Below are 27247 nucleotides of genomic sequence, written 5' to 3'. Positions count from 1 at the left end.
ACCTTGAGTAGACATTTGTGTCTGGAAAGATGAGATACAAATATTTATAGACTTCCTTTAAAAATGTCTTTGACGCGATGATGACCAAATAACCAAGCTTATGTCAGTGTAACCCAAACTGCTAATAGCTAGTGTTCCCATTTCTTTCTAAATTATACATGGAGGCACACTTCTTACATCTGGAAAGGTGAACTAATAGTGTACTGAAAAGTAGGAATTGCCTGTCATGGGAGCAATTTTTTCTCCCCTCCAAGTACTTCTGCAGCATTTCTAGTCTTACAGTTTATCATTTTGTTGCCTCTTCATTTCATATTTTATGTGAAAGATAATGTGATGCATTGCATGGCACATATTGTTCTGTGCTTTTTATTACACTACACTGCCCTAGAATCGGCCAAAATAAAGGGCAGTTTAGAAATTGTTAAAGTGAACTGATGGATAAGAGGTACGTGTCCATCTGGAGTTATTGGAAGCAATTGAGCCCAGAGCAGTAATTCATGTATATTGTAATCTTGTACTATTTATTCAAAAATAAGGCCCAATGATTAAGTGGGACTTTCTCCAGGTAGATGACTATGGTCATCTACCATTTGTGGTCGTAGAGATGTGTATTCTCCTCTTTTATCAGTGATGTGATCCAATCATAGGTAACACAATTACCTGCCTCCTAGCAGAGATGGGTTCCATGGGAACAAACCCAGACTAGAGCATCACATAGATAATACAACAGGTATTAGCTATATGGGTCTTTTGGTTCAAAAACACATTTAATTATTTAATTTATATCTTGCACTGAAAAACCTGCAGCACATTTACTGTTTGCACGATGTAAGTGCTCATGAAGAATGTATAAAAGAAAGTTAAATGAAAAGTTCCATGGCTATGTGAAGTGCATATGGTTATTTGGAGACTCTCCGAATTCCTTCTTTACATGTCTCTAAAAGGCAGACACTTTCTTTTTATAGCTAAAATTTTCAGAATGAGGATGGAAACTTCTATTAATTATCTTGATAGTTACTGGAAACGTTTTTTTTAAAAAAAACACTAGGATAAGTAATTTCTAAGAATCTGTAGTAGCAGAGAGAGCTGCTGTCAGATTGTATCTTGTTAACTAATAGTGAAAAGTATATTGTGTTCTTTGATGAGTATCTTGGAAAGAAAATCCATAGTCATACAGTAATATTTATGTTCCTGAAGTGTCTAGACTTACAACTTGGTATTTTTAATGTGATTTTTGGCTCATTCCAACAAATTTAGATCCAGTATATCCCGTTTTTACTCTCTTCTGTCCAATTCGGAAATAATTTTAAAAGGTGTAAAAACTGGAAGTTCAAGCTCTCTTATAAAAGGCGCAGATTGGCAGATCTCAGTGAGAATGAGATTCTTTCACTTAGAAGTGCCACGTAAGGCTCAAGGATTGTGTTGTGATTCACCTTGCATAATTAAGCTTAATGTATGTTTGCAGGATATGAGACCGCAAAAGATAAAACTAGCTTTCCAGTGCTGGTACTTGGAGGTTGGTCCAGCTGCATGAAAAAGGGAAAATGGAGTGCATAGCCAGAGAGGGTACTGGATCAACCAGATAGTCATGCTGAGGGAAAAGATTGAAGTGGTGACAGTTGTAGGGCAGGAAAACTGTACCAGGCTAGAGACAAGACAGTTCCTCCAGATGTGCTCTTTGGCAACAGACTGCTGAGGCTGGATTAGTATATGAAGAGATTGTTGGATGTGGATTACCTGATTTCATGCTGAGAAATTTCAATCAGTCACCAATTGATAAAATAAACCGTACACAGATTTGATGCCCTGCAAGTTACTCATTTAACCACTTCTTTCTTGCACATAATGCTTTATAACTGTCATGCCAATTGCTTCGGTTTCCAGTTGATCAACAGATGTTAAAATGCCAAGTGCCAATTTTTTTTTGCCAACATACATGTGAAATAATGGCCCAGTCACCTCCATGTTTGTCAGTCACCATTCGTGATATTAAGGCTGATTTATGCAATTAATTTTGTACATGAAACCTAGTAGTGTTGTGAAGTTGACATAGATTAGATGCATCTTGGCATGGCAATTATAGACTTCCAGTTGTTAAATTAATGTGCCTTCCCATCCTGGCAAACTGTAGAAATCTGGCTTGATTAAGGCAATGGGAGGCTAGTTATTAGCTGGCTAGATAGCTCAGCGGTTTAGGTATCTGGCTGCAGAGTCAGAGGCTGGGAGTTCGATTCCCTACTGTGCCTCCTGTGAGTAAAGTCAGCTTGTGTGGCCTTGGTCAAGCTGCACAGTCCCAGGAAGCCCCCAGAAGAAGGGAATGATGAATCACTTCTGAGTATTCTCTACCTCAGACCTGGGCAAAGTGCGGCCCTCCAGATGTTCCTGAACTGCAAATCCCAACATTCCTCACTGTGTGGGCTAGGCCCAAATCTCCTCACACTATTGGCTGTGTGGGCTAGGCCCAAATCTTCTCACTATTGGCTGTGTGGGCTTGGCCCAAATCTCCTCACTATTGGCTGTGTGGGCTAGGCCCAACTCTCCTCACACTATTGGCTGTGTGGGCTAGGCCCAAATCTCCTCACTATTGGCTGTGTGGGCTAGGCCCAAATCTCTTCACTATTGGTTGTGTGGGCTAGGCCCAAATCTCCTCACTATTGGCTGTGTGGGCTAGGCCCAACTCTCCTCACACTATTGGCTGTGTGGGCTAGGCCCAAATCTTCTCACTATTGGCTGTGTGGGCTAGGCCCAAATCTCCTCACTATTGGCTGTGTGGGCTAGGCCCAAATCTCACTATTGGCTGTGTGGGCTAGGCCCAACTCTCCTCACACTATTGGCTGTGTGGGCTAGGCCCAAATCTCCTCACTATTGGCTGTGTGGGCTAGGCCCAACTCTCCTCACACTATTGGCTGTGTGGGCTAGGCCCAAATCTCCTCACTATTGGCTGTGTGGGCTAAGCCCAAATCTCCTCACTATTGGCTGTGTAGGCAAGGCCCAAATCTCCTCACTATTGGCTGTGTGGGCTAGGCCAAAATCTCCTTACTGTTGGCTGTGTGGGCCAGGCCCAACTCTCCTCACACTATTGGCTGTGTGGGCTAGGCCCAACTCTCCTCACTATTGGCTGTGTGGGCTAGGCCCAACTCTCCTCACACTATTGGCTGTGTGGGCTAGGCCCAACTCTCCTCACTATTGGCTGTGTGGGTTAGGCCCAAATCTCCTCACTTTTGGCTGTGTGGGCTAGGAATTATGGGAGTTGCAGTTCAGCAACTTCTGGAAGGCTGCATTTTGCCCACCCCTGCTCTATCTGGAAGGCCTTGAAAAGGGTTACCATAAATCAGAATTGATTTCATTGCAGATTATTTTTTTAGACTGGTTATTATGAAAATTTTACATGCATAGCAATCATCAGATAAAGTACTTGTAAATATCACTCAGAATTATTTTAATGCAGGCTTCTTTTTTTTTGGAATAACAATGTTTACTTACCAGGCAATACCCTAGCAGAGTGTGCATGTAACCCTTTGAGTTTATAATCTCTGAAACTAGTCAGCAATTTGGGGATATGGGACATATCTCTGAATAGGAATTGTGTTGGGCTTGCAGAATGCTGGCACAAGTGAGGAAGCTAATATATGCTGTTGTTTTCAAACAGGTAATACTTGAGTGGATTCAAAAGATTGTTTCTACTCATTAATTGTCATAGAGTTGAAGATGCTAATCTGTTGTAGATGGCCCGTGACTGGAAAAAGCAGTACCCCTCCCCTGGAAGTCTGGAGTGAACTTCTCCATTGAATCAGTGGGCACCTGCTGAGTCATCTTCTCCATAAGTTCCATTGACTCAGTGGGCCTGCTCTAGTTATGATTTACTACTGGATTTTAGCCATTGTATCTCTGCATGGTGAACTTTTCTGGCATTCTTCATATAAATCAGCAATTAATGTTAAATAGAGAGAGTGTTAATTAAACATGATTGTCACATCTGGATACATATAGAAGAATCTTCTATAAAATGTTAGCTGCTATCTTATTATTACCAAACTATACATGAGGAAAAGGTGACTGCTCCGCTGATTGTTTAAAAATTGAAGTGCAACCTTGGAAACTTGCAAATTCTGTAGCATCAGCAGTGTTGATGGAGAAGATGCTTAGCCTTTTCCCTGTTTTCTTTGAAGAGTATCATATTCTCCTGCATGAAAGGGGAAATATGAATTAATACTATCCTCCCTCCCTCCCAAGTCCTCCATATTACTGGGGATTAGGCTTTACTGGGGTTCCATCCATTTGAGATGGGTAGTTCTTTCTTTCTACATTATAGTCCTAGTATTCACTGCTATTCCTTCAAGGTTCACAGACGTTCTGAAAAAAAATTCCTTGATTTTAATCTGGTTATGATGGGATAGTAGCTGAAGAGTGGATACACATTTGATATAGATGGTTTGGATCTTTCACTTTTAGCTGCCGCTGCTCTCCATATGCTACTGGGTTCAGTGCCTGAATCTGTAGCTTTAATTGAGTACCATGTCAACCTGTTATGCATGGGCTGAACTATACCACACTGGGTTGGCATATTCTCCTGCAATTTAGCATAGGGCAAACACTGTGGTTCTTAGTATTTGTGGTTGTATACACTAACTAGTTACTGGCAGTTTTAGAAGAATATTGTTCTTTATGTTTGGCAATGTTTCTTACAAGTAAGTGTATAATCCAAAGTAACAACTAGGTACAGTATTTGAGTGCAAAATACTGTAATGGTCTAGCTGGATGTCCTTCCAGGTAAACTGAAGTTTACTAGGTGTCTGATTGTTTCTCAGATGGAAGGGAATATTGAGTCTTAGTAGGGTTGTGTTTAAATTAATTTCTATCATAATTCATGGCAGACACATCTAATGAAATTCTTAGAAGCTGTTCTGCTATCTAAAGCTGTCCAACTGAGGAGCAAGTTTGAGATCCTCAGCATGGTCCCTTGAGGAAGTGATTGGTGCAGATTTTAACATAATAAAAGTACACTGCCCTGAGGCAGACCATTCTTTAGAGACCTCCGTTGGGTGTGTTACTGAAAGTTGATGGAATATCTACAATTTTGCAAAAAGATTTCTATTACTTCTTAGTTTATAATCCTTGGTTAGAGAGTTTTTGCTGTTGTACTTGAAGATGAACAGTGTCATTGGTGACCGAGAAGTTAGCAAATAATACTCCAGTGATCTTCCTCATTTCAAAGGAATTCTCAGCATGTTGTGTTAAATGCAGGGTTTGTCTTTACAGTTCTTTCCAGGTCTGTTGCTGAATAAGGATTGATTCCACTGCTTCCATCAGAGAGTTAAGGATATTTTTTCCAGGACTTTATAAATATGGCAAAGTAGTGAGACTGGACTGAAGTTTTTTGAGTCTTTGGGGTTTTTTTAAACAGCTTTCAGAACACCAATCATTTGTGCCTTTCTCCAAATTTTTGAAAACCTAAGAGGATCAGGATAATTATTAAAGAAAATAAGCAGCCAGGTTTTGTTATTATGCCAAAATGTTTTAACTGTTCTACACAGATGGAATCTATGCCTGCTACCTTGCCATGTTTGCAGCTACAGCTAGCTTTTTCCAGTTCTCTTAAATTGAATGGTCTTGTAAGGTCACTAGTTTCCAGTTGCTTGTTTCTTTCAAGTTTGAAATTTAATTTTCTAATTAGAACTAATATTCAGATGTCCTTAATGAAGAGGAGGTGATGCGCTATTTGATTGCTGAAATGTTTGCTGAAATGTTAATTGGATTGTTGTTAAACTGCTTTAATAATCTCCAGGCCTTTTGACAGAATCTTGACATAGTTTTCTTTTCTTCTATGGGTTTTATCCAATTGTCTCTTTTAGTTTCTGAAACTGACGAAATTACTTGGTGCTCGGCCAAAGTGGTTTATTCACTCAGTAGATTTTATTCAAATAGAGAAAAGCAATTATTTATTTGGGTAACTATTTCCAGTGTCAGGCCTTAGAGGTACTTAGTTCTGTATCCTTGGGACAATTAGGATGAACTGGTTATAGGCCTCCGGAGTTGGCCAAATGTTCAATATAGTTCCATCCAATGGTGTACTAAACGTTTACCAATTGTCTTTTCAAAAATTACATCTCTTGTGGAATGATACTGTTGATGGTTACACCACTGCGATATTTGACATATTATAGACAGGTGCTGCATATTTGGAATTGGGGTACAGACTGACTTTGTGTATTTTTGGGCTATATAGGCTCACTAGGAAATATCTGCTCCAGGTTATAGTCACGTTTTCCTGATCCTCTAATGAAAGACAAAGAAAGTTTGCTGTCACGAATAAGGGCTAGTCAGGATGTTTCCACTAATTTTAGCACGTCTTTTCTGATGTTATCATCAAGTGCATGCCCCCAGATGCTACTGCAGCTGTTAAAGTCTCTGTTTATATTTTTTTCTTATGGAAATTGTCTGATGTTTTGGAGGAAAAGGTTACATTTATAAATGGAAGATATTGTGCAATTGCCGTATTTTTCCATGTATAAGATGCCCCCATGTATAAGATGCCTCCCACTTTTCTAACCCAAAAGTAAGAAATCTAAGTGGGACTTAGCAAGTGTAGGGGGAAAGGGATCAAAGCCTTGCAGGATCACTTTGGTCTCTGCTTTCCCTTCCACTTGTTTTTGTTCTCTCTTCAACTTACCTCCGTGTATAAGACGACTCTCAATGTTTATTCTAAAGATTTTAGGCAAAAGTATAGTCTTAGACGTGGAAAAATACGGTACTTGGTTCCACTGCATTTATCTCAGGTTGTTCTGTTCTGTCATAGAAGTAGACAGTACTGTATGTGAAAGTCAGGCTTGATTACTATAGCACTTCCAGACTATCTATGAGGCTTCAAGGCTCATGCCAGATATTTTGGGGCATGGCTAGTGTGTGTTTGTATGCATTTCATGGATTAAAAGTACATCATAATAATGTGTCTGGCAGAGCTGAAGCAGTTCCTCTTTTAAAAGTGTTGACAACTCTTTGTGTTAATCAAGACTGTGGTTCATTGAGACGTTTGTTTGTTTGTTTGTTTGTTTGTTTGTTTGTTTGTTTACCTAGCCATCTAATAGCAAGGCCACTACTCTAATAATTAGAGTAATTAGATTAATTATAAGAGTGGCTTACAATTATTGCAACATAAACATAAAATAAAAATTCAATAATAATCAAATTATAACATCAAATATAAAGAGAACCAAGAATTATAACTATAAATAAAAATAGGTGACACAAAAGATGGCAACAGACAGAGATAAGTATTTCAAAAATGACAGGATATCAATAATCAAAAGAACCAAATATAAACCAAAATTAAATGAAAAATGTAGGGGAATAAAAGGAAGTGATGTGTCTTAGCTTTTACTCTTATTTATTTATTTATTTATTTATTTATTTATTTATTTTATTTTATTTTATTTTATTTTATTTTATTTTATTTTATTTTATTTATATCCTGCCTATCTAGTCGGTTAAGACCACTCAAGGCGGCTTTCTAGACTTTCTGGACCTACGTATTTTTTCATTAATCTGAATATTTTGTGTGTATGTGTGTGTCACTTAGGGATTTTTAGGTGACAGGGGACCTCTAGGACCACCAGGCCCCAAAGGAATTGAGGTAAGGCTTGACTCTGTTGTCTCAACTGCACACATATCTTTTTCCCTTGAAACCAAACTCCATTTCTACTTGTTTGATTGTTTATGTTTTGGTTTGCAGATATATCAACTTTCTTTTCTGGCAGGTGCATGTAGCTGTGTTATTTATTCAGTGGCTTCCTTGCAATGTTTAGATGAACTGAATCTGGCAGTTAGCACATAACACTGAAGAATTTGTTTGCATAAATGAATGAAAGCAAAGGTTTAGTTCAGTACATTGTATTTTAGAACACCAGCAAATTCTTTTAAAGTTATTGCAAATAAATTATCTAGGCTACAGAGGCAGGTGAATTATGAAATGACATCTGTAGGATTGAAACAATGTCTTTTTACCCAGAATATCTAAGTAATAAAATATTTGGTGTGGAGATTTTAGATGATGGGCATGACACTCTTATCTTAATCTATGCCTGTTAATTAAATGCATTTTAAATCTCTCTGAAGTTTAACCAGGCACTTGCTCAGTTGTTTGTTATACCAGGAAACTGTTTCTCCAGGTGATTAAAATAAATACAATATCCAAAAAAGAATGGTTGCTAAACCTGATTTTATTTCAGGGGGAAGAAGGACCTGTTGGACCCATTGGAGGAACTGGCCCAAGAGTAAGTATGGAAAATTCTGCTGCTAAAACTGATGGAAAAATTGAAAGTGATGCTCCTCAAAATGAGCAGCCATTGTAGTCTGGTATAATGTGTATATATGTGAGATGGCACAAATGGAATTGCTGTTTCTATGGCAGATTTGGTGTGCCCTTTGAAAATGTTGTTCTATCTCTGTGGGGTAACATTCTATAGTAAGCTGTTATATTAGTATTTGTGTAGCACCCTCGCTGCACTTAGTGTTTTAAATGATAGAAGAGGAAACATAGCTACCTGCTGCACAGAGAAAAAAATCATAATGATTCCTTTCCTGTATACTACTGAAAACCAAAGTGTGTTCTTTTCTCATGGAGTTATTTTAAAATGCGAACATAGGATCAGGTCAGTACACCAGCACTCATTCTCTCACAAAGTCTAACCAGGTGCCCCTATAAAAGCTCATGAAGAGCACATGAAGGAGCTATGCAGTAATAGCAAATTGGGACTGTACTTGTAAAGCTGAAGGCTTGGAAGCTTGAATAAAGGAACTGAGCCAAGGAAAAATGAAACAGGAGGTAGATAAGCAAACTTAGTATTGAAGGGAGATTATTCAGAGTTTTAGAGCATATTATTTTAACTCCACGTAAACAGTTTATTTTCCTTTGTTTTCTCAATGTGCTTCTTCAGCTTGATCCAAAACACATGTACTTGGAATTCTATGCTATTGTGTTCAGAGGAAGCTTCTTTCAAATACGTATGGTTGGGATTAGGGCCAGCCGGTAAAAGAGATGTTGCATTATTTTTGACTGTGTGGGTTAGGTTGACTGAACAATGTCCTCTTGATAGCAGAAGATTTCCAGAATATGATCAGAGTATCATTGTGAAACATGGAAATAAGTCTTTGTTTCAACAGAAGGATATAATAATCGTAATTATGTGTGGTTACTTACGTAAACCTCCCCCAATTTTTGTTAATGAGCAACACTCGAGGCTGCATTCCTTGTAGGAGAAAACTGTTTAAGCCACTTCTCTGCTCAGAACCACATATACAAACACATACTTCAGCTGTCTTCTTTCCTATATCTTTGTCTCCCAGCAAATGTGAGTGGTACGGAAATGTCTGGAGAGGTTAAACACTTCTTTGCCTGCCATTACTCTAATCTTAATTGTAGCATCTCACAGCTGTTTTGTTGAAAAGGAAGAAAAACAATTGGATAATCTTTATAGCATCATCTTAAAACTGTAGAGCTGAAAGGTACCCTATGGATTATTCAGTCCAGTCCCTGTTAATGAGGCGGTGGAGAATTCAATGCCCACACCTCCATGCAACATTCTGTTTGGCCGTCAATCACTCAGATAGTTTTTTCCCCAAGCATGATGTAGTGCTTGTTAACAGTGATACCAGTGACACTATACTGTAGGTTCAAACATAATTTAAAAACAAAAGTGTTTCTTTTTTTGAATATAGGGTAAACCTGGTCGGAAGGGTTATGCTGGTGAACAAGGACCAGAAGGTCTAAAGGTAGGAATAAAGTTGCTTTTAAAAAGAGAATCTGAAGTGCCAGCGTGCACTGTAAGAAATATATAATGTACTTACTTCACAAGTAGAAATTGTTGAATGGTTTAAAATGGGTGAGAGTTAAATAGCTTTCTCTTAGAAATTCCAAAAATAAATTTTCTCTTATAGGAGAGGTTGATTTTTTCTCTCTCTCTCCAGATTTCTGACCCCAAAAATAGTGCCAAAATAGCTTGGGAAGACTGAATTGATAAACCTATAGGTTTTGATTTCTCCCTCACTCAGTGCTTTGGGGTTCTTTAGATTGCAAAGTATTTTTTTCCTAAATAGGAGGAAATTGATGAATTTTATAAATTTAAATATACTGTTCACATGATCTGAGGAACAGCTACCAAGAGTGCCTCTTTGTATGCTTTTGCAGATGTGATGTATCATATCCTGGGTGAAACAAGCAGAGCGACAGTCTAATTATGCTGGGCACAAGGTCTTTAAGGCACTATCACCATACCAATAGGGGAACATAGTCTTTTGCTAAATTACTGTCTGTTTTTAATTCATAGGGAGAAACGGGAGATCAAGGAATTCTTGGGAAAACTGGTGAAATGGTAAGAATGAGTTATTTTCTGTTTTCCAGCAGCAAAAATAAAAACATCCTTAAAACTAACAGATATTTTGCAGTGTGAGCTTTTGTGGAGTATACTTCACATCTTCAGACACATGAAGCACAACATCTAGGCTAGAAGTCCCTATATAGTGATAATGTCTTGTTGATGGGAGTAGGACCATATGGAATGGAAATCAGGAAATGACAATTGCATATTAACCACTTGGTAATGAGCTTCAAGGGTAGCAATTGTGATTATTGACACTAGTAGTGGATGTTCGAGATATGGATAACATTAGCATCCTGGCAATAGGTACATGCAAATGACTTCTGTTTTCAGGACCCAGGTTTTCAGAAAGTAGTAGGTCATGCTGAGAGCAACGTTCCCTCTAAGCCGTGTGGGCATGCGGGAGCAAGCCGCTGCATCAGGCACGCACCGCTGAGCGAGTGTATCCACCCATTTGCATCTGCTTGTGACTGGAACACCACGCACAGGGGGTACAGCTTCTGCACAGAGCTCTGGAGAATTAGAGGGAACATTGGCTGAGTGTGTTGTTTTGCTAGAAAAAAAACTGTTGTACACAAGGCTGTAGAGGAAATGAACTTGTTAATGCTCCTAAGATGAAATCTTGTTCTGCAGTTCCATCTGAACAGCAAGAACGATGTAATCAGCCATGGCAGACTGCCATTGAGAAAAGCTCTCTTTTGTTATTTGGGGGTATGCACAGCTTGCACACAATGCAAAAAGATCATGTGTACCCCAGAATTGCAACAGGAAGCCTTTCCTCAGCAGCAATGTGCTGGTGTCAGTCACATAATTGCCATTGCGCAGGCATATCCACCCAGCAGGACTTCGGCCATAGTGTGAAATCTGTGTTTGATCTCATAATACACCCTGAAGTTTATGAGGGTCACCTGCTTCAACTGCCTTGCTCTCAAATCTCCCTTTGTAATTCTTTTGTTATTCTATTGCTAATTGAGATCAGCAGCAAAGTGCCCTGGAAGTTGAATTGCTCTGAAATTGATTTCTGTGTGTTGCCATTTCTGCTGTTTCATTTGTGTCCATTTATTCTTTTGCACAGAGATTGTTCTGTCTACCCAGTGTAGAGCATGCCATCCTCAGTGTAATAAAGCCACCCCCTTCTGCCCAGCCTGTTCAGCTGTGGAAGGAGTTGGCTCAGGCAACACAGCCACCAGCTGACCCAGTGTCACCCCCCACTTTGGCATCCTTGCTACCCATGAGAGCTGACAAGCCTACCCCAACTCAGCTTCTGCAGTGGAAGCACAAGCAGCAATAGGCAAGCAAAGGGGGCTCCAGGAGGAGCAGTGCTGTGGAGCCTGGTTCCCATCACCCACCTTTACCAGCCCTCCTTAAAAGGCATTTGCCGCAGAATGGGAATCGTGCTTCCACTCCTGCTTCTCCGGACTTGGACTTTTGCGGATCCTTGTAAAGTCAATTTGGACTCCAAGACCAGACAGGCATGCCCAGGTTCTTAGTGCCAGAAACTCAACTCCTTGAGAACATGAGGGAAAAGCCAGTTGGGGATAACTCTTTGCATTTAATAAAAGCTACAATGAGTGATCAAACCAGGCTGGAATCCATGGATTTTTTTGTTGGGGGACTCCTCAGGTGCCAGCCCCCCCAAAGGGGGGATCAATGGGACTCATTGAATTGTTTGGTCATTGTCCTCAAAATACACAGGTCAAGATCCAATAGCGTGCTTGTCTCTCCAAGGCAAGTAGAACTGGTCCTTTCATTCCTTTTTCCTTCTTCAGTGCTCCATAGTGCCAAAATGTTTGTTTCAGAACAGGGTATACCAGGTTGGATCAGAAGTTATATAGAGTAGAACTCTAGAGACCTTCGGGTAGTGTGGGCGGCATATAAATTAAATAAATAAACAGACAAACAAACTCCACAAACTGGACAATACTGCAGGCAGAAGTAATGTGATCTTGTTTTAGTCCTCCTTCCTTCAGTCCCCATTTCCTCCTCTCCAAAATCTACCCTGGAAATTTGAGGGAGTCTTTGGAACAATGTGAGGGTAACAGTGAAGAAGCAGCCAACAGGATTTGTTGTAAAGAAGAACTACAATATTTGGTTTTAACATATCTCAAATGTGTTGCTTTGGCTAAGCAGGATTTAAATACTGTCATTGGATTCTGCATCTCTTTCTAACTGGTAAGATTAGCAGTCTCTTACAGAATCAGCAGATCCATCTAGACAGTATTTGATTAATTTAATGAGCACTAAAGAAGTTCAGCCAGAGCAAATTTATAATGCTGATGAAACAAAGGTTGTTGGTTTTTCTTTTTTGGAAGTGATGCCAAAAAAAACACTGGCTTAAGCTACTGAGAAAATTGCCCCTGGATTAAAGGAAGAAAAATCTCAATTGTCATGGCATGCACAGTTGGGTTCCAGATTTTTAAATTACTAGCTGGCAAAACTGTGAAACAGCAGTATGTTACACACACAGAAATGAATGTGTAGCCTGTCTTTTCCATTGCTGGGCCTAATCCAGTGCGTGAATGATTTTAGACACATCAGAAAGATGATTCTCTTCTAATATCCTTTCACACATGAAGATTAATGTGACTGACAATGAGTTATGTTTCTAAGTTGTTGGTACTGTTTGAAAACATGACAGCTCATTGCCAAAAGGAGGAATATTCTGTCCAAATAGATCTTCACAGATGTCAGTTCTTCTTAGACAGGTCTCTTGATATTAAAAGAAAGAAAAAAAAAGAACACCAGAAAAGCAAACCAGTTTTTGGACTGTGGGAGACTGTAGGTTAAAATGTTTTGACATATTGGCTGAAATCCAGTAGTAGATTACAACTGGACTAGGCCCATTGAATTCATAGAACTTATGTAGATGTTAACTCCTCAAATCCTCCAGTTCAGTAGACCTACTCCAGTTGCAACTTAGTACAGTACAGGATTTCAGCCATTACATGAGGGCTAAGGATCATACAGTGGTATCTATGCCATGATGCTAACTTATTTTTAGAAGAGTGAATAACAATGTCATATAAACTCCTTAACCTGTTTTACACTGAGACAGATCACAAGTCTATGTAGCTCACAATTGTTTGTTCTGATTCATTCATTATGCTTTTGGGATTGTAATCTGAAAAGTAACTTTTCTAAGGTGAAGTCTTAGATGGGACTCTTTCTGAATCCTGTGCAATCTTTTAAGTTGGAAATCCTGGGGACTGAACCAGAGAACCTTTGTTCTCTGGCACTGAGTTATGCACCACGAATAAATTAAATGTGAAAACCGTACCCGAAAACATGTATATATTGGTAACTGTATGCATTAAAATGTACACGTTCTGTTCTAGCTACAGAAAAGCAAAGACAGAGAGGCAGAGGTGATATTTATGGTTCTCCAAATGGCCCTCTTCGTTCTTTGTGAGCCATAACAGGAGCCTTAACTCTTGAACATGGGTGGGCAAAGTACAACTTGGAGTGGCATATGGCCCCCAAAGTTGTTCCTCCAGAGCCCCACAATGCTTCCAAGGCAGAGTTTTTTTTTAATACCAGAGATGGTTTTTCTGCTCCTAGAAGGCTCGAAGTCCCAAAAATGAAAATAAGAAGTGGATGCCCAAGCCTGTTCTTGCCCTCCAGGATGGTGGGGCCAAAGGTTTGCCACACTGTCCCACACAAATTTTCATCCCTTACCATTTGTCGTCCAGACACAAACAAAAGTGTGTCAGGACTAACAGAGCAGTGCTTTTAGAGTCTGGAATCTTCCTAGGGGCCATTTCAATTGTGGTAGGTCTGTGGACTATGTATAAACAATAGAGAACAGGTGAAGAAATGGAAAGGTGAAGCCCTTGTTCTCCTTACTCCTTATAGAGTTTGCTTAAATTGCCTTTCCTGCAATTAAGAATCTCAGATAAAAAACGCCTTAGCTAATTCCATGGAATTTCAAATGCAGCTTTGAAATTTTATCATTCGATTGGTCATTTCACAAAATTTACTTGTGTAAATTGTGCACTTTAGCAAGAAAAGACCTTTACATCATCTCTCACTTTTGTTTTCCTTTCCAGATAAAGATTTCAAAGGTCAAAATTGTTAGTGCCAACAGCCACCGGATTCCACTAGGTGGAATTTTTGGGAAAGACATACTGCCTTTCTATTCATGCCTCCAGTGTGAGATTTTATGCAGCCTGTGTTCCTGTCATAAAATTCTTGGTACCTGAAGTGCCAGGAAATTGAGTTTTAAATGTGAAAGTGAAATGCCAGTTCAGAGAGCATACATACGGTATTTTTCGCTCTATAAGACACACCTCTCCATAAGACACACCAAATTTTTAGGAGAAGAAAACAGGAAAAAATCTGTTTTCTTCTCCTAAAAATTGGTGAGCCTTATGGAGACATCTGTCTTATGGAACACACCCTAGGACCCTTTGGAGGCTCACCCAGCCCCCCCTGGAGGCCAGAGGGGGCAAAATCGCCACCTTCTGGGACTCTTCTGAAGCTTCCCAAGCCTCAAAAGAGTCCCAGAAGGTGGCGATTTTGCCACCTCTGACCCCGGGGGTGCAAGGTGAGTCTCTAAAGGGTCCTAGGGTGTGTTCCATAAGACACAGGGCCAGCGCGGGCAAAATCGCCAGCTTCTAGGACCTTTTCTGAGGCTTGAAAGGCTTTTCTGAGGTTTGAAAGGCTCAGAAAAAGTCCTAGAAGCTGGCGATTTCATGCCCGCTGGCCCCGTGGGGGTGGGGGGAGCGGCGCAAGGGTCTGAGTGAGCCTTCCAGGAGCCTTGCAACGCTCCCCCCACCTGGAAGCTGGCGATTTCGCCCGCGCTGGCCCCGTGGGGGTGGGGGGAGCGGCGCAAGGGTCTGAGTGAGCCTTCCAAGCCCCTTGCAATGCTCCCCCCACCTGGAAGCTGGCGATTTCGCCTGCGCTGGCCCTGTGGGGGGAGCGGCGCAAGGGTCCAGGAAGGTTCACTCGGACCCTTGCGACACTCCACCCCCCACGGGGCCAGCAGGGGCGAAATCACCGCCTTCGCTCCATAAGATGCACAGACTTCCCCCCACACACATTTTTTGGGGGGGAAGTGTGTCTTATGGAGCAAAAATACGGTAAATATTGGCTTGCCAGTGTAATGAGGCATTGCATTTACTCTGTGAATTACATATTAACTCGATAATTTAGTCATAGCCAAATGTCCTGTCTTTCATTCTCGTGTTATTAGACTTCAAAACTCTTTGCTAGTTTAGACTGCAGGAAAATAATTGGGAGCATACTGCATGCTTCCATGCTATGTGGGCACCTTTACTTTATTTCTGTTTCCAACTTATGGCTAAGAAGCAAAGCTCCAATAGCCCTAAAATATCTTTAATGGAGACAATAATATTGTTGCATAGAATGAGACTTGAGATCAAATAAGCAGCTTGCACAGTAGAGCCATCCCTCTCCCAGATCCAAGTCCTAATTATACCACCCCAATGCCAGCATTGCACAATATAATTGAGAGAGCCTCCCCTTAAGATTCCTGAGGTGGTGGTATTCTGAACCATCAGTAATATTCCTCCTTTGGTATCATTGCCCATCCAGCTGCCAATTCCCCTGCGGGGAAAACTCTGATAAGAAATATACACACGGAATGGTAAGAGGAAAAGAAAGGATTGGTAAGAAGAATAGATTGTTTCAAGTATCTATGATTGAATAAAATAAGTATGTGAAATGTCCATTTATAAGAATAAAAAGAAGCAAAGTATACACCTTGTTCAGACATTGTGCCCTTTACCCTCCTGTTTGGGATTGTATGGGGAGGAGAGCAGGACCATGCTGACCAGCTCCCTCCCTCTGCATCATTATTGTCAGCCAACTCTGTCCTCCTCCATATATTGGAGGAAAAATGTCTGCAGTGAGAAGTCCACGCTGCTCATGTAGGTCTCTGTGGGGTTCTGAATGGCAAGAGAAGGCCTTATGAGTTTTCAGGACTTGTTGTTGCAGACATTTGCATTGCTGTGTATGGAGGACACCAGAGCACAAGTGAAATAATGGAGAAAGTGAGCCAGTAAACATAGCTGTGCTCTCCTGTCGCATAAGAGGCGAAGGTGGAACATGGCAATATATAAACATACATATCCAGCAAGTAACTGCTTAGGCAAGGAGGGGTTGATGGCCTTTGGGTTTTGTTTTGTTTTGTTTGGCTGAGGGTGACTGCTTGGTTACATTCTTCCTGCTGAAGATATATTAATAGATAGCTGTTATTGCTATTACATGATTCTTTCTTCCCTCCCCCTAGTAAGCATGCAGTGTGCTTCCAATTATTTTTCTGTAGTCCAGTTCCTTAACACACAGCAGATGCCCTGACAGATGGTTCGCCTACCCTAAGCATGTGTTAGATGTGGAATCTACTTTCTGATTAATTTTCCAGAAAAAATGCATGTGTCAGGGATACACATCCAAAAACTCATCTTTGCCTTTAATATCCAATGGTTGGCTAGTTCAGGAAATATGGTCACATATCTGGGTATCTTGTTCTACAGCATTATTGTGAGCTGCATAGAATAGTGTATACAGGGTCGTTGTTCAAGGGTAACAAATAAACACCTACATATCCCTTCAACAGCCATCTTGTATGCTGAAGGTTAGAAAACTTAAGTGGCTCTTGCATCAAGGCAGCACTCTGCCCCAGACTCTAATATTGACTAAGATCTAAAAGAATTATTTGGCCCTCTTTCAACGTAAGGACTGTAACATACTGTGATGGTGATGTTGCCTCATTAATAAAACAAATATCTTGTGATAGTTTATACTTACCTGTAATATATAACTTACAAGATCTGATTATCACACTGGTAGCAAATGGTTATTTCAAAAGACAGTGCTTTTATGAAAACCCAGTAACTTATTAATTTTCATGGTGTCTTACAGTAAATCTGTGATAAACATTAAGGAGAGGAAGTGACATCCTTGATCTGCTTAGCTCATTTATTGAGACTCAGATCCTGAGATTTTTGTGTTCAGATCCTACAGTTTTACCCACTTTTGCTTGCACTCTATTTCTGAGGAAACCTGGGGCCTGATATTTTCATATTAACTCCTGATTTCATTAAAAGTCTGCCTCCTAATGTGAGACTTTCTTATTGTTAGTTCTAATTCTTGCTTGATAAATGCCCTGCTCCTCCTGAATTATGTTTTTTATTTTGCAGACTACATTTTTTGATAATTATCAAAATTATCAAATTATCAAAAAATGTAGTCTGCAAAATAAAAAACATAATTCAGGAGGAGCAGGGCATTTATCAAGCAAGAATATATATATATATATCCATTTTTGTTCCCCACAACCAGGACCAAACATTTGTATTCCACTATAAACGTGCTGAATGTGAATTATGCAGAGGTCTGCAGAGTTTGTAGGCAGATGCTGAGAAGGGAGCTTTTGTGTGCAGAATTTTTAAAAGCCCCTAAAAGCCTTTGAGGGCAATCTTGGCCCTAGTTTCAAAGTTTTATCCCTTTTTCTGTAAGTGGAGAAAAACATAAAATACTCTCCAGATAGGATAGAATGCTTTAATATCTTCCTTTTAAAAAAAATCATGCCATCTTTCATTAATAGTGTGATACATGCCAGACCCTATGAGTGGTTCCATCAAGGAACAATCTTAAAAGGATTCTGTTTCTGTTATCCTAACTAAAATGTAGACTTTCTGAGGAAGCAAAAGATGTTTGCAGTAATGCTTCTTTCACATTCTTTCTGTATTCATATCAAAGTGTTGCAGAACTCAGACTCATGGACACGCATGAAATACAGTGGTGCCCCGCTTGATGATTACCTCGTTAGATGAGGAAATCGCTTAACGATGAAGTTTTTGTGATTGCTTTTGCGATTGTAAAACAATGTTTTAAATGGGAAAAATTGCTTCACAATGATCGATTCCCTGCTTCGGGAACTGATTTTTCGCTTTACGACAATCAGAAAACAGTTGATCGTCGGGTTTCAAAATGGCCACCCGCTGTTTAAAATGGCTCCCTGCTGTGCTTAGGACGGATTCCTCGCATTACAGGCACCAGAAAATGGCCGCCCTATGGAAGATCTTCGCTGGACGCTGAGGTATTTCGCCCATTGGAACGCATTGAGCGGTTTTCAATGCATTTCAATGGGCTTTTTCATTTTGCTTGACGAGGATTTCGCTTAACAGCGATTTGAACAAAACGGATTATCCCCATCAAGCGAGGCACCACTGTATAGGCAAAATCAAAAAGCAATTAAAATGTCAAGACAATGCAACATGTTTTGTCTCTTCCAGTTTGTGTGCGGCTGTTGTACAAAGCCTCAAAGATATTTGCGCAGAGATTAAAATCTTTTCGGCTACTGCCATTTTTATGTAGGAACACAGCTGTATTGCAGCCGTCTTCTACGTGTGGATGGGATTTCTAACACCTAAGTAGGAAGCCTACACTACCCTTTTTGTTGTCACTGCCACCTGTTTTGAAGATGGGCCGAAATATGATTTTCATAGCAGGTAGTTAGCAGTACCTGCATTTTACTTGTAGAAAGGGAGCTTGCAAACTTGTCCTGAGGCAGGCTTGAAATTCAGCTTTAGTTAGCCAAATCCATCTTGGGTGAGGCTTGTAAATAACCACTTGCCTAGTGTTTGCTTGTGTCTCCTTAGAAGTGCCTAAAGGCACCAGACAAGAAAGTGTTTACAATCTCAAAAGTTTGTTCTCCCCTGCTTTGTCTCTCCTTCTTTGTCTTAATATGTATTAAATAGTTTGAGACATTTGTATCCTAGTCTTCAGATACTTTGCAAAAGAAGCACTATAGTAACAATTCGATTTTATTTAGTCCTCTAACAGTAACTCACTCACTGAGGACTCTGTAGGAAGAGTACTAAAAAACAAGACATCCATACTGATCTAATTTAGGCCATTTAAAGGAGATATGATTTGAAATGTACAGTACTTGAAACACCAGAAGAACTGTGCCACTTCACATCATGTCAGCAAGATCTTTCTATAACTTTGAGACATTTGAAGGATGGCCTCTATATTCTTTGCTGCTCATGTAATAGGATGCTTTTAAAATTGTTCCTTGATGAAACCACTTGTAGGGTCTGGGATGTATCACTAACTATTCATAAAAGATGACATGATTTTTAAAATATATATATATATATATCCTGTATCCTGCACCACAGAACATCACCAGTTGCTGATCTTACCTGGGCAGCCAGCCTCCAAATTAAATGGGGCCCAGGCTGTAAAAGGCTTTGAAGGTAAAAATGGGTTCTCCAGAAGCTATACAGCAGACAGCTCATTCCAAGTATTGTGTGTGTGTGTGTGTGTGTGTGTGTGTGTGTGTGTGTGTGTGTGTGTTCGTTCGTTCGTTCGTTCATTTATTTATTTATTTATTTATTTATTTATTTATTTATTTATTCACCTTCTATACCACCCATCTGGCTGCAAGGCAACTCTAGGTGGTTTAATAAAACAATAACAATAAAATCAAACATAATCATTTTACAAAAATCAAAATTACAGTATACAATCACTAATAACCAAAATGACATCAACATAAATATCATTAATTTAACAGGCAAGATGGCAGAGCAGAAATAAATGCTGAGACTGCCATAGGAAAAGCCTGTCTGAAAAGCCATGTCTTAAGGGATCGTTTGAAGGTTCCCAGTGAATGGGGCAGGTGCATTTCAGGCGAGAGGCTGTTCCAGAGGTGGGGGACGACTGCCAAGAACTCTCAGTTTCTAATACAGTGGTACCTCGCTTAACGATGTTAATTGGTTCCATAAAAAAATCGTTATGTGAAAACATCGTTGTGAAACACCATTTCCCATAGGAATGCATTGAAAACCGGTTAATCCGTTCCAATTGGAACAGATTAATGCTTGCAATCATTAGCCCACCTCCTGAAACCTATGCAAACTTAATTTGGTGTTGTTCTGAGTCGTTGTTAATTTTTGGTGATTTTTTCTCTCTCTCATTGAAAAGCATTGGACCGTCCGTTTGCATAGGGTTCAGGAGGTGGGCTAATGATTGCAAGCATTTAAAACATGTTCCAAACATTGTAAGACACTTAAAAATGAGCAAAAACGGAAGAGCTTCGAAAGCACTGAAGCCGGTTTCAGTGCTTTTGAAGTCCTTTCCGATGTCCGTTTTCGCTCATTTTTAAGTCTTACAATGTTTGGAACCTGTTTTAAATGCTTGCAGTCGTTAACCCACCTCCTGAACCCTATGCAACCTTAATTCGGTGTTGTTCTGAGTCGTCGTTAATTTTTGGTGATTTTTTTTAATTCTCCATTGAAAGCCTTTGAACGGACCATTCAAAGGCTTTCAATGGGGAATTTAAAAAATCACCAAAAATTAACAACGACTCAGAACAACACCAAATTATGTTTGCATAGGTTTCAGGAGGTGGGCTAACGATTGCAAGCATTTAAAACAGGTTTCTAACAGTTTAAGACACTTTACAGGAGCGAAAAAGGGACATCGTTAAGTGAAATTCCCCCATAGAGAACATCGTTAAACGATGGGGGAAATTCCTCAAAGAAACCCATCACTGTGTGAATTCATCGTTGTATGAAGCAATCGTTGTGCGATGCACCACTGTACTGTATTCTCTTTCCAGGCCTTTCTTGGGCCAATAATCTCAATTGTCCAGCCTGGGAAGATCAAGTAGTTGAACTTGTTGGGAAGAAGTGTTCTGTTAGACATCAAGGTCCCCTTGAAATTGGCAGGAAAATGGACAGGTAGCCAGTGCAAGGTGGCTAATGTAGGGGAGATATGCTGGTATTTCTTCACTCCACTCAGTAATCTGCCCACCATATTCTGGATGTGCTGGAGTTTCTGCAGCAGCCTCATAGGTAGCCCCATGTAAAGAACATTACAGTAGTCTAATCTCAATACTACCAGTGTGTGGACCAGCATAGTGAGGGACTGGTGTCAAGGTAGGGATGCAGCTAGGTGATCCACCTCAGATGTAAGGCCACACAGACTTCATGCTACCTGGGACTCTATCGATAGCACTGGGTCCAGAAGTATGCATGAACTGTAAACATCATCCTTCAGGGAGAGAGTAGCCCCACCAAATGAATGGGAGGCCCCCAACTGACAGACACTAGAGGTACCCACTCACAGGATCTCTGTCTTGTCCGGGTTCAGCCTCAGTCTCCCTCATCCACCCCAGCACTGCATCCAGGCAGCGCTCAAGAGACAGAAAGGCATCCACTGTAGAAGGAAGAAAGGAGAAATAGAGTTGGGTGTCATCCGCATAGTGGTGACACAAAGCTCCAAACTACCTGATGACCTATTAAAGTGTTTAAACATTCCTTTTCTTCTTTGTGATTTCAAGCTCACTTTGATTCATGATTCTCACATTCTATATTCCAGTTACATGTGTGGTGCAGGATATGGCTTTCCTTTTACCTCTGTGCACATCAGCAGCTGGATGTCCTCTTTGCTTTAACTGACTTTTTTCATTACTAACAGAACTATTTGTACTTATTCATTACTTTTTCCCAGTGGCACCTTCTAACCTGGGAGATTTATCTTCCAGCACTATCGCTTCTTTCATTTTGAAATGTCTTATCTTAGGATTTTTGAAAGATAAAATATTCAGAAGTAGTTTACCACTGCTTTCTTCTTCAAAGTACTAGCAAGACTTATCTTGAGTGTCATTGCCATTGTCTGCGAAAGATTACTCCCCATCTGCTGCTGCCTTTCAAGAATTTCTTCTCCTCCATCATCATTGGAATTACATGTTCATTTGACTGTTAATTCCTGAAGAAGATGGATGCATCGTGCTGTGGTGTTACAGCCATGAACATTCCACCCAGGCTGACCCTGCTAGGAATCTATACTCATAACAGAGTTTAATCTCTTAGCTGCATTGCTCTCAGCTTCCCTGAAATTCTCAAAACTCCATCACATTTAGATGTGCACCCACACTGGGGACAAGGAGATTACCATTCTTTTTATATAACAGCAAGCACTATCCTTTGCACAACATTGTGATGTTGGGAAAGCAGGCAAATTGAGGAACACTCTATTGCTCGTCATTATGTTTGCAAGGGTATTTTATATGCATACATGTGTGTTTTTAAAGACCTTATTCATTCTCATTTTTTGTAAAGAGACGTTCACTTTATGTAGAGGACATGTTCATTAGTTTTGTTAAGAAGGTAATAATACCTATTGTATTTTAATGTTTTCTGCTTGTTGGCAAAATTCATTAAAGATCATTATGGCAAAAAAGATACGTTTTTATATTCCCTGTGAAAAGTTGTTTTCTTTTATTGTCAGATTTGACTTTTATTTATTTTTAACTTTTACTATCTTAGCATTTAAAGTAACTGAAATCAAAGGAGTGGTAGAGACAAATATCAATAATTCTGTGCTTTTAAGTTGATTCCAACTTCTGACAAAGCAAAACATCCTGTACTTAGAAAACCCTTGAAATTTTTTCAATGGTTTTCTAAGTACAGGATACTTGGAAGTGGTTTGCCGTTCTCCTCTTCTGGGGATGTTCTGGGGCCATGTAACTAACCTAATACCACGTAGGAGAGCCCTTCTCCCTGGAGTCTCATCTGGGCCCTCTAACTCCACAGCCTAACTCACAGAGCTGTCAAGACAGCTACATCAGCTATAGCGAAAGCATTCTACAGCTAGTACATTGGCAGTCTGAATTCTAAAGAAATGGTGAATTCCAATTATGTGAAATTATATAAATCCTATTTACACAATGAAATAATAGGACTTGTTTGCAAACATGTTACAAAATTAAAACTGGACAGCCATCCATCAGATCTGCTTTGATTCAGATTCCTGTCTTGACCAGGGGTTTGGACTTGATGACCTTCAAGGCTCCTTCCAACTCCATGATTCTATGTTTCTTTGCTTCTAAAAGCTCCTCCTTTATTGTTGTTGTTTAGTCGTTAAGGCGTGTCCTACTCTTTGTGACCCCATGGACCAGAGCACGCCAGGCCCTCCTGTCTTCCACTACCTCCCAGAGTTTGGTCAAGTTTATGTTGGTAGTTCCTCCATAGAAGACATTTTATTTATTTAATGGTTATTTAGCGAATTGTATTGCAAAGTTAAAGCTTATTTTGTTGGTGCACTTATTTTAAAATTTTGCTTTTCATTTTTAACGGTTTTGCATCTGGCTTCAGGAATAATCATTTTGCCCATTACTTAGATGGAGTGAATTAGTGACTTCACATTACATTAAAAAAACACATTGAATAACGTATGAAAAACAACAAGGTAACTGTTTTAAAATTCAACTCTAAATTTACATTGAAAAAATTAGTTATATACAGAATGTGTGCCTGCAATTTTATCTGCTATGGCAACTAATGAAGTATTTTTTTCTTAGTACTGCTAATTAGACATATTTGAATATAGTTTATTCTCTGCCATAGATGTACAAAGCAGACCCTTCTCTTTGTGCTTGGTGTCAAAAGCAACACAGTAGTTAATACATATATCAGTTAATTTTTGCCTAGTAACGAGAAACATTGGGAGCATTTGGGACAGGTAACATCAAGTGTTCCATAGACTATGCTGAGGGCCATAGAGTACACTGACATAGTTGTAAAGTTCCCTGTTCTTCTCACATTTTCAGAGAACTGTTAGTGTAAAACCCCTATTTTCTTAAGGTTCACTTTGATTCTGCCAATTCCACTGTATAGCTATTAAGTGACTTTGTGATTTTTCTACCTTGCATTATCTTGTTGAACGTGTTACCCTATTTTTATTAAAGACCTAATCAAGTTTAGTTCCTTCTTAGAAATAATCGAGCCTTATACATCTTCTGCTTGGTTCACATACCACAGAATTTCTCAGTTAAGGGAAGAAAGAACAAGCTGCTAGGCCTGTAGACTTTTTAGATATTTTTCTCTCTTGTTTATAATTCTTAACAGGACATAGACCCCACAACATTTTTTTCCATCTGTTGATGAGTTGGAGACTCCATTCATCTTGAAGAGGCAAAGGGAAGGGGTAGGAGTGGCAGCTACTAATATAATTTTTTTATATTAAGTAAGCTTCCCTTTTGGTCATTTTAAACAGAAGCTGGGCAGGGAAAGAAGCTTTACATGCACTGATGATGTTTGAATTTTTTTTTGCTGTGTTCTTATTTTTGCTTAATTTGTACAGTTTCTTTCACTTTTGTACACTTGTTTATGGTTTTTGATAGAATAGTACAGTTAAAACAATGTGCAAATGTTATACATTATACTGTTTATAAAATACATTAATAAAAGGTGTGATTATTGCACGAACATCTAACCACATGAAATTGAAAACGTTGCATATTAATTTATTCCAAATGACTGTGTTGTCTGTTCTCAAACATGTCTCTAATCTGAGATTCAGTCTGGCATCCACGAAGAATCTCTGATGATGTGTTTTATTTATTTACCTGTCTATATGTCTGAAGCATTTCTCTCTCTCTCTTCATCTGTAAAACTTCTCATAGCACAAGGTCATAATAGTGGATATTAGACCTCCTAAATTCATATTCTAAGGACCCAAAGCAGGAGTAGGATATGTAGCTGACTAATTATCCATCTGAGTGATTGCAGTGGGATGATGGCTCAGATCCAGTGACAGTTTCATTTTTCTAATAAACTTAACATTGTCACATTCAAAGGATGATGCAGCAACCTTCAAACATACACATAAAGAAAGGAATTTTCAAGATCCGTCTAATACTTCCTTATCATTACTGCTGTTTATTCTGACTATAGATTTGCCAGGGAGTTCTGATGTACATTGAGCATATGCGTTTTCGCGATTGTTGTCCAGTCTTGTGAAGCCCTGCCTGCAAAGGGGGGAATGATATCAGCAGCAGCAGAAGATTGCTGCAGATCAAAGGCTTCATTAATGATTTCATAGTGCATGTAGTTTCACTGCAGTATGTATAAGTTATTTCCACCCCAAAATCACCAAAGGAAGCAGCAGTCACTTGCTTTGGTGGTGGTGGTGCTGTTGCTGAGGCTAGGATCCTTCCTGTTCCTCAGGTGGAGTTCTGCAACAGGATTTCATCTGTTGATTCAGAAAGCAGAAGGAGGTTGAGTTATATTGCAGTTTTCACAGAGTGAACTTTAGTCTAGTGGAGTATCTTGTGAAAGTACTAAATGTGGCAATCATAATGATGTGTAGGAAGCAGTATTTTGATGGAAGACGTAGTAATTAATAAGTTGTCAAGTCAGTTTTGATTTATGCTGACCCCTTGCCGAGGTATCCTGGGTATAAAATTCTCAGAAGTGCTTTATCATTCCTTTTTCTGGGGGCGCTCTGGGACTGTGCAGCTTGCCCAAGGATACACAGGTTGGTTCATCTCCTGGGAAGCACAGTACGGAATCAAACTCTTTATTCCAACTCACTGATCTATCCACACATGACAAATGTTAAGAAATTCTTCTAAGAATTAGCTATATGGATTCCCAATAGCTGTGGTGTGTGGTGTGGCCATTAATATGATGATGGCAGGGCCATAGACTATCCACTGAATTACTTTTCTTTTTCCCTTAAAGGGTCCCATTGGTTTACCTGGAGAAACTGGACCATCAGGAGGTCCTGGTGAGAAGGTATGCTAATATCTAGCAATGTAATGATCTCACTAACATTAGTAATATTCCTAGTAATATTCCAAAAGCAGTAGAATGTCATATCTTTCATTTAGATTGAACAATTGATCTTGTTTAATGCAGAGACAAGCTAAATGAGTTGATGAAGTTCTGTGACTGGATCTAGCATCTCTAATGGGGGTTAAAAGGGGTTTAAAACTGTTTCCTAGAAAATTTCCAAGTATTTATGAGCCCTGTTCTGCAATTCAGTGCTGGATATATAAATAGATACAGCTGACAGTCTAAATACACCTCCTTTTCCCAGAAACCAAGGAAGGAAAAATGCATTATAAGATGTTTTGGACCTCTTAATTGTTGGCATAATGTAGTGTCTTGGCATGACTGTGGGATCCCTAACATTTTCTAAGGGTTCTTCAACTTTGCCATAGTTCAGGAAATCAGCATGACTATAGCTACTGTTTTTTTTCCTATGGGGAAAACCTACATTTAATATAAAATTTTCCTTAATAGAGCCAATAGCACCTTCTCGGATGCCAATCCATATTGTGAGAGCCACACCAACAATGTTTTATCTTCACAGTAATGGAAGACCTGGTCATGGATCTGTTGTCTTGTTGAGCTGCGTCTTGAGTGACAATCCAGTAGTTTTTAAATAAGTAGTTTCTAAATAAAATTGTATTTTCTCAATTATTTATTACCTACTCTTCATTAAAATCATAAGATCATTATGTATAGCACCACTTGTCTTAAAACATCCCAAAGGTGATGAGAATACAAACAGATTTACAGTTCTCATAAAAATGGTTAGATTTGAATCTTTACAAGAGCTATGTTTGTGGGTTTCAAAATGATGCTAATAAAATAGTTGGAAGATTTGGGTTTGGAGATTAATAGGTTTCTCTGTTTTGGGACACACAGATTTTAACATGCATTTCAAAGTGTTATTATTAAGCTCCTTTAAAATTAAGAGGCATTTTATTTATTCGTTTTCTTAAATTTAAACACAGGAAATTATTATTTGACTGGATGTCAGGTTTGATTATGCTAGAAAGGTAAATGATCTAGCATCCTTATTTTTACCCTGAAGGTAAAATTCTTTCACCCAGTTTAATAGCAGGAATTCGAAAAACGAAATACGAGATGAAAATTTTATCCTATAATGGTATCATAAGTTACATGAGTATGTGAAAAATTAGTGTCAATTTATGTCAGTTTCAAAGTAAAATAACTGAAAAACAAACTGTGAATTTGATGTTAACCATGGTAAGTAGTACTAAGGAATAACTACAAGTACGGATATTATTTTTTGATTGCTTC

General features: G+C 39.3%; 1 protein-coding gene across 2 annotated transcripts in view; it reads left to right on the top strand.

The window, feature by feature from the left end:
- The window catches only part of COL24A1 (collagen type XXIV alpha 1 chain), a 245139-nt gene that overhangs the window by 118842 nt on the left and 99050 nt on the right, over positions 1-27247 (top strand). For both annotated transcript variants that reach the window (XM_020795023.3, XM_072997896.2), the window contains 5 exons: positions 7577-7630; positions 8226-8270; positions 9715-9768; positions 10323-10367; positions 25877-25930. In XM_020795023.3, the coding sequence (XP_020650682.3) occupies positions 7577-7630; positions 8226-8270; positions 9715-9768; positions 10323-10367; positions 25877-25930 (252 nt within the window). The remainder of the gene's footprint in view (positions 1-7576; positions 7631-8225; positions 8271-9714; positions 9769-10322; positions 10368-25876; positions 25931-27247) is intronic.

The sequence above is a fragment of the Pogona vitticeps genome, chromosome 4 (assembly GCF_051106095.1).
Source record: "Pogona vitticeps strain Pit_001003342236 chromosome 4, PviZW2.1, whole genome shotgun sequence".
In the NCBI taxonomy this organism is placed as follows: Eukaryota; Metazoa; Chordata; class Lepidosauria; order Squamata; family Agamidae; genus Pogona; species Pogona vitticeps.
This window is presented reverse-complemented; position numbering and strand designations above follow the sequence as displayed.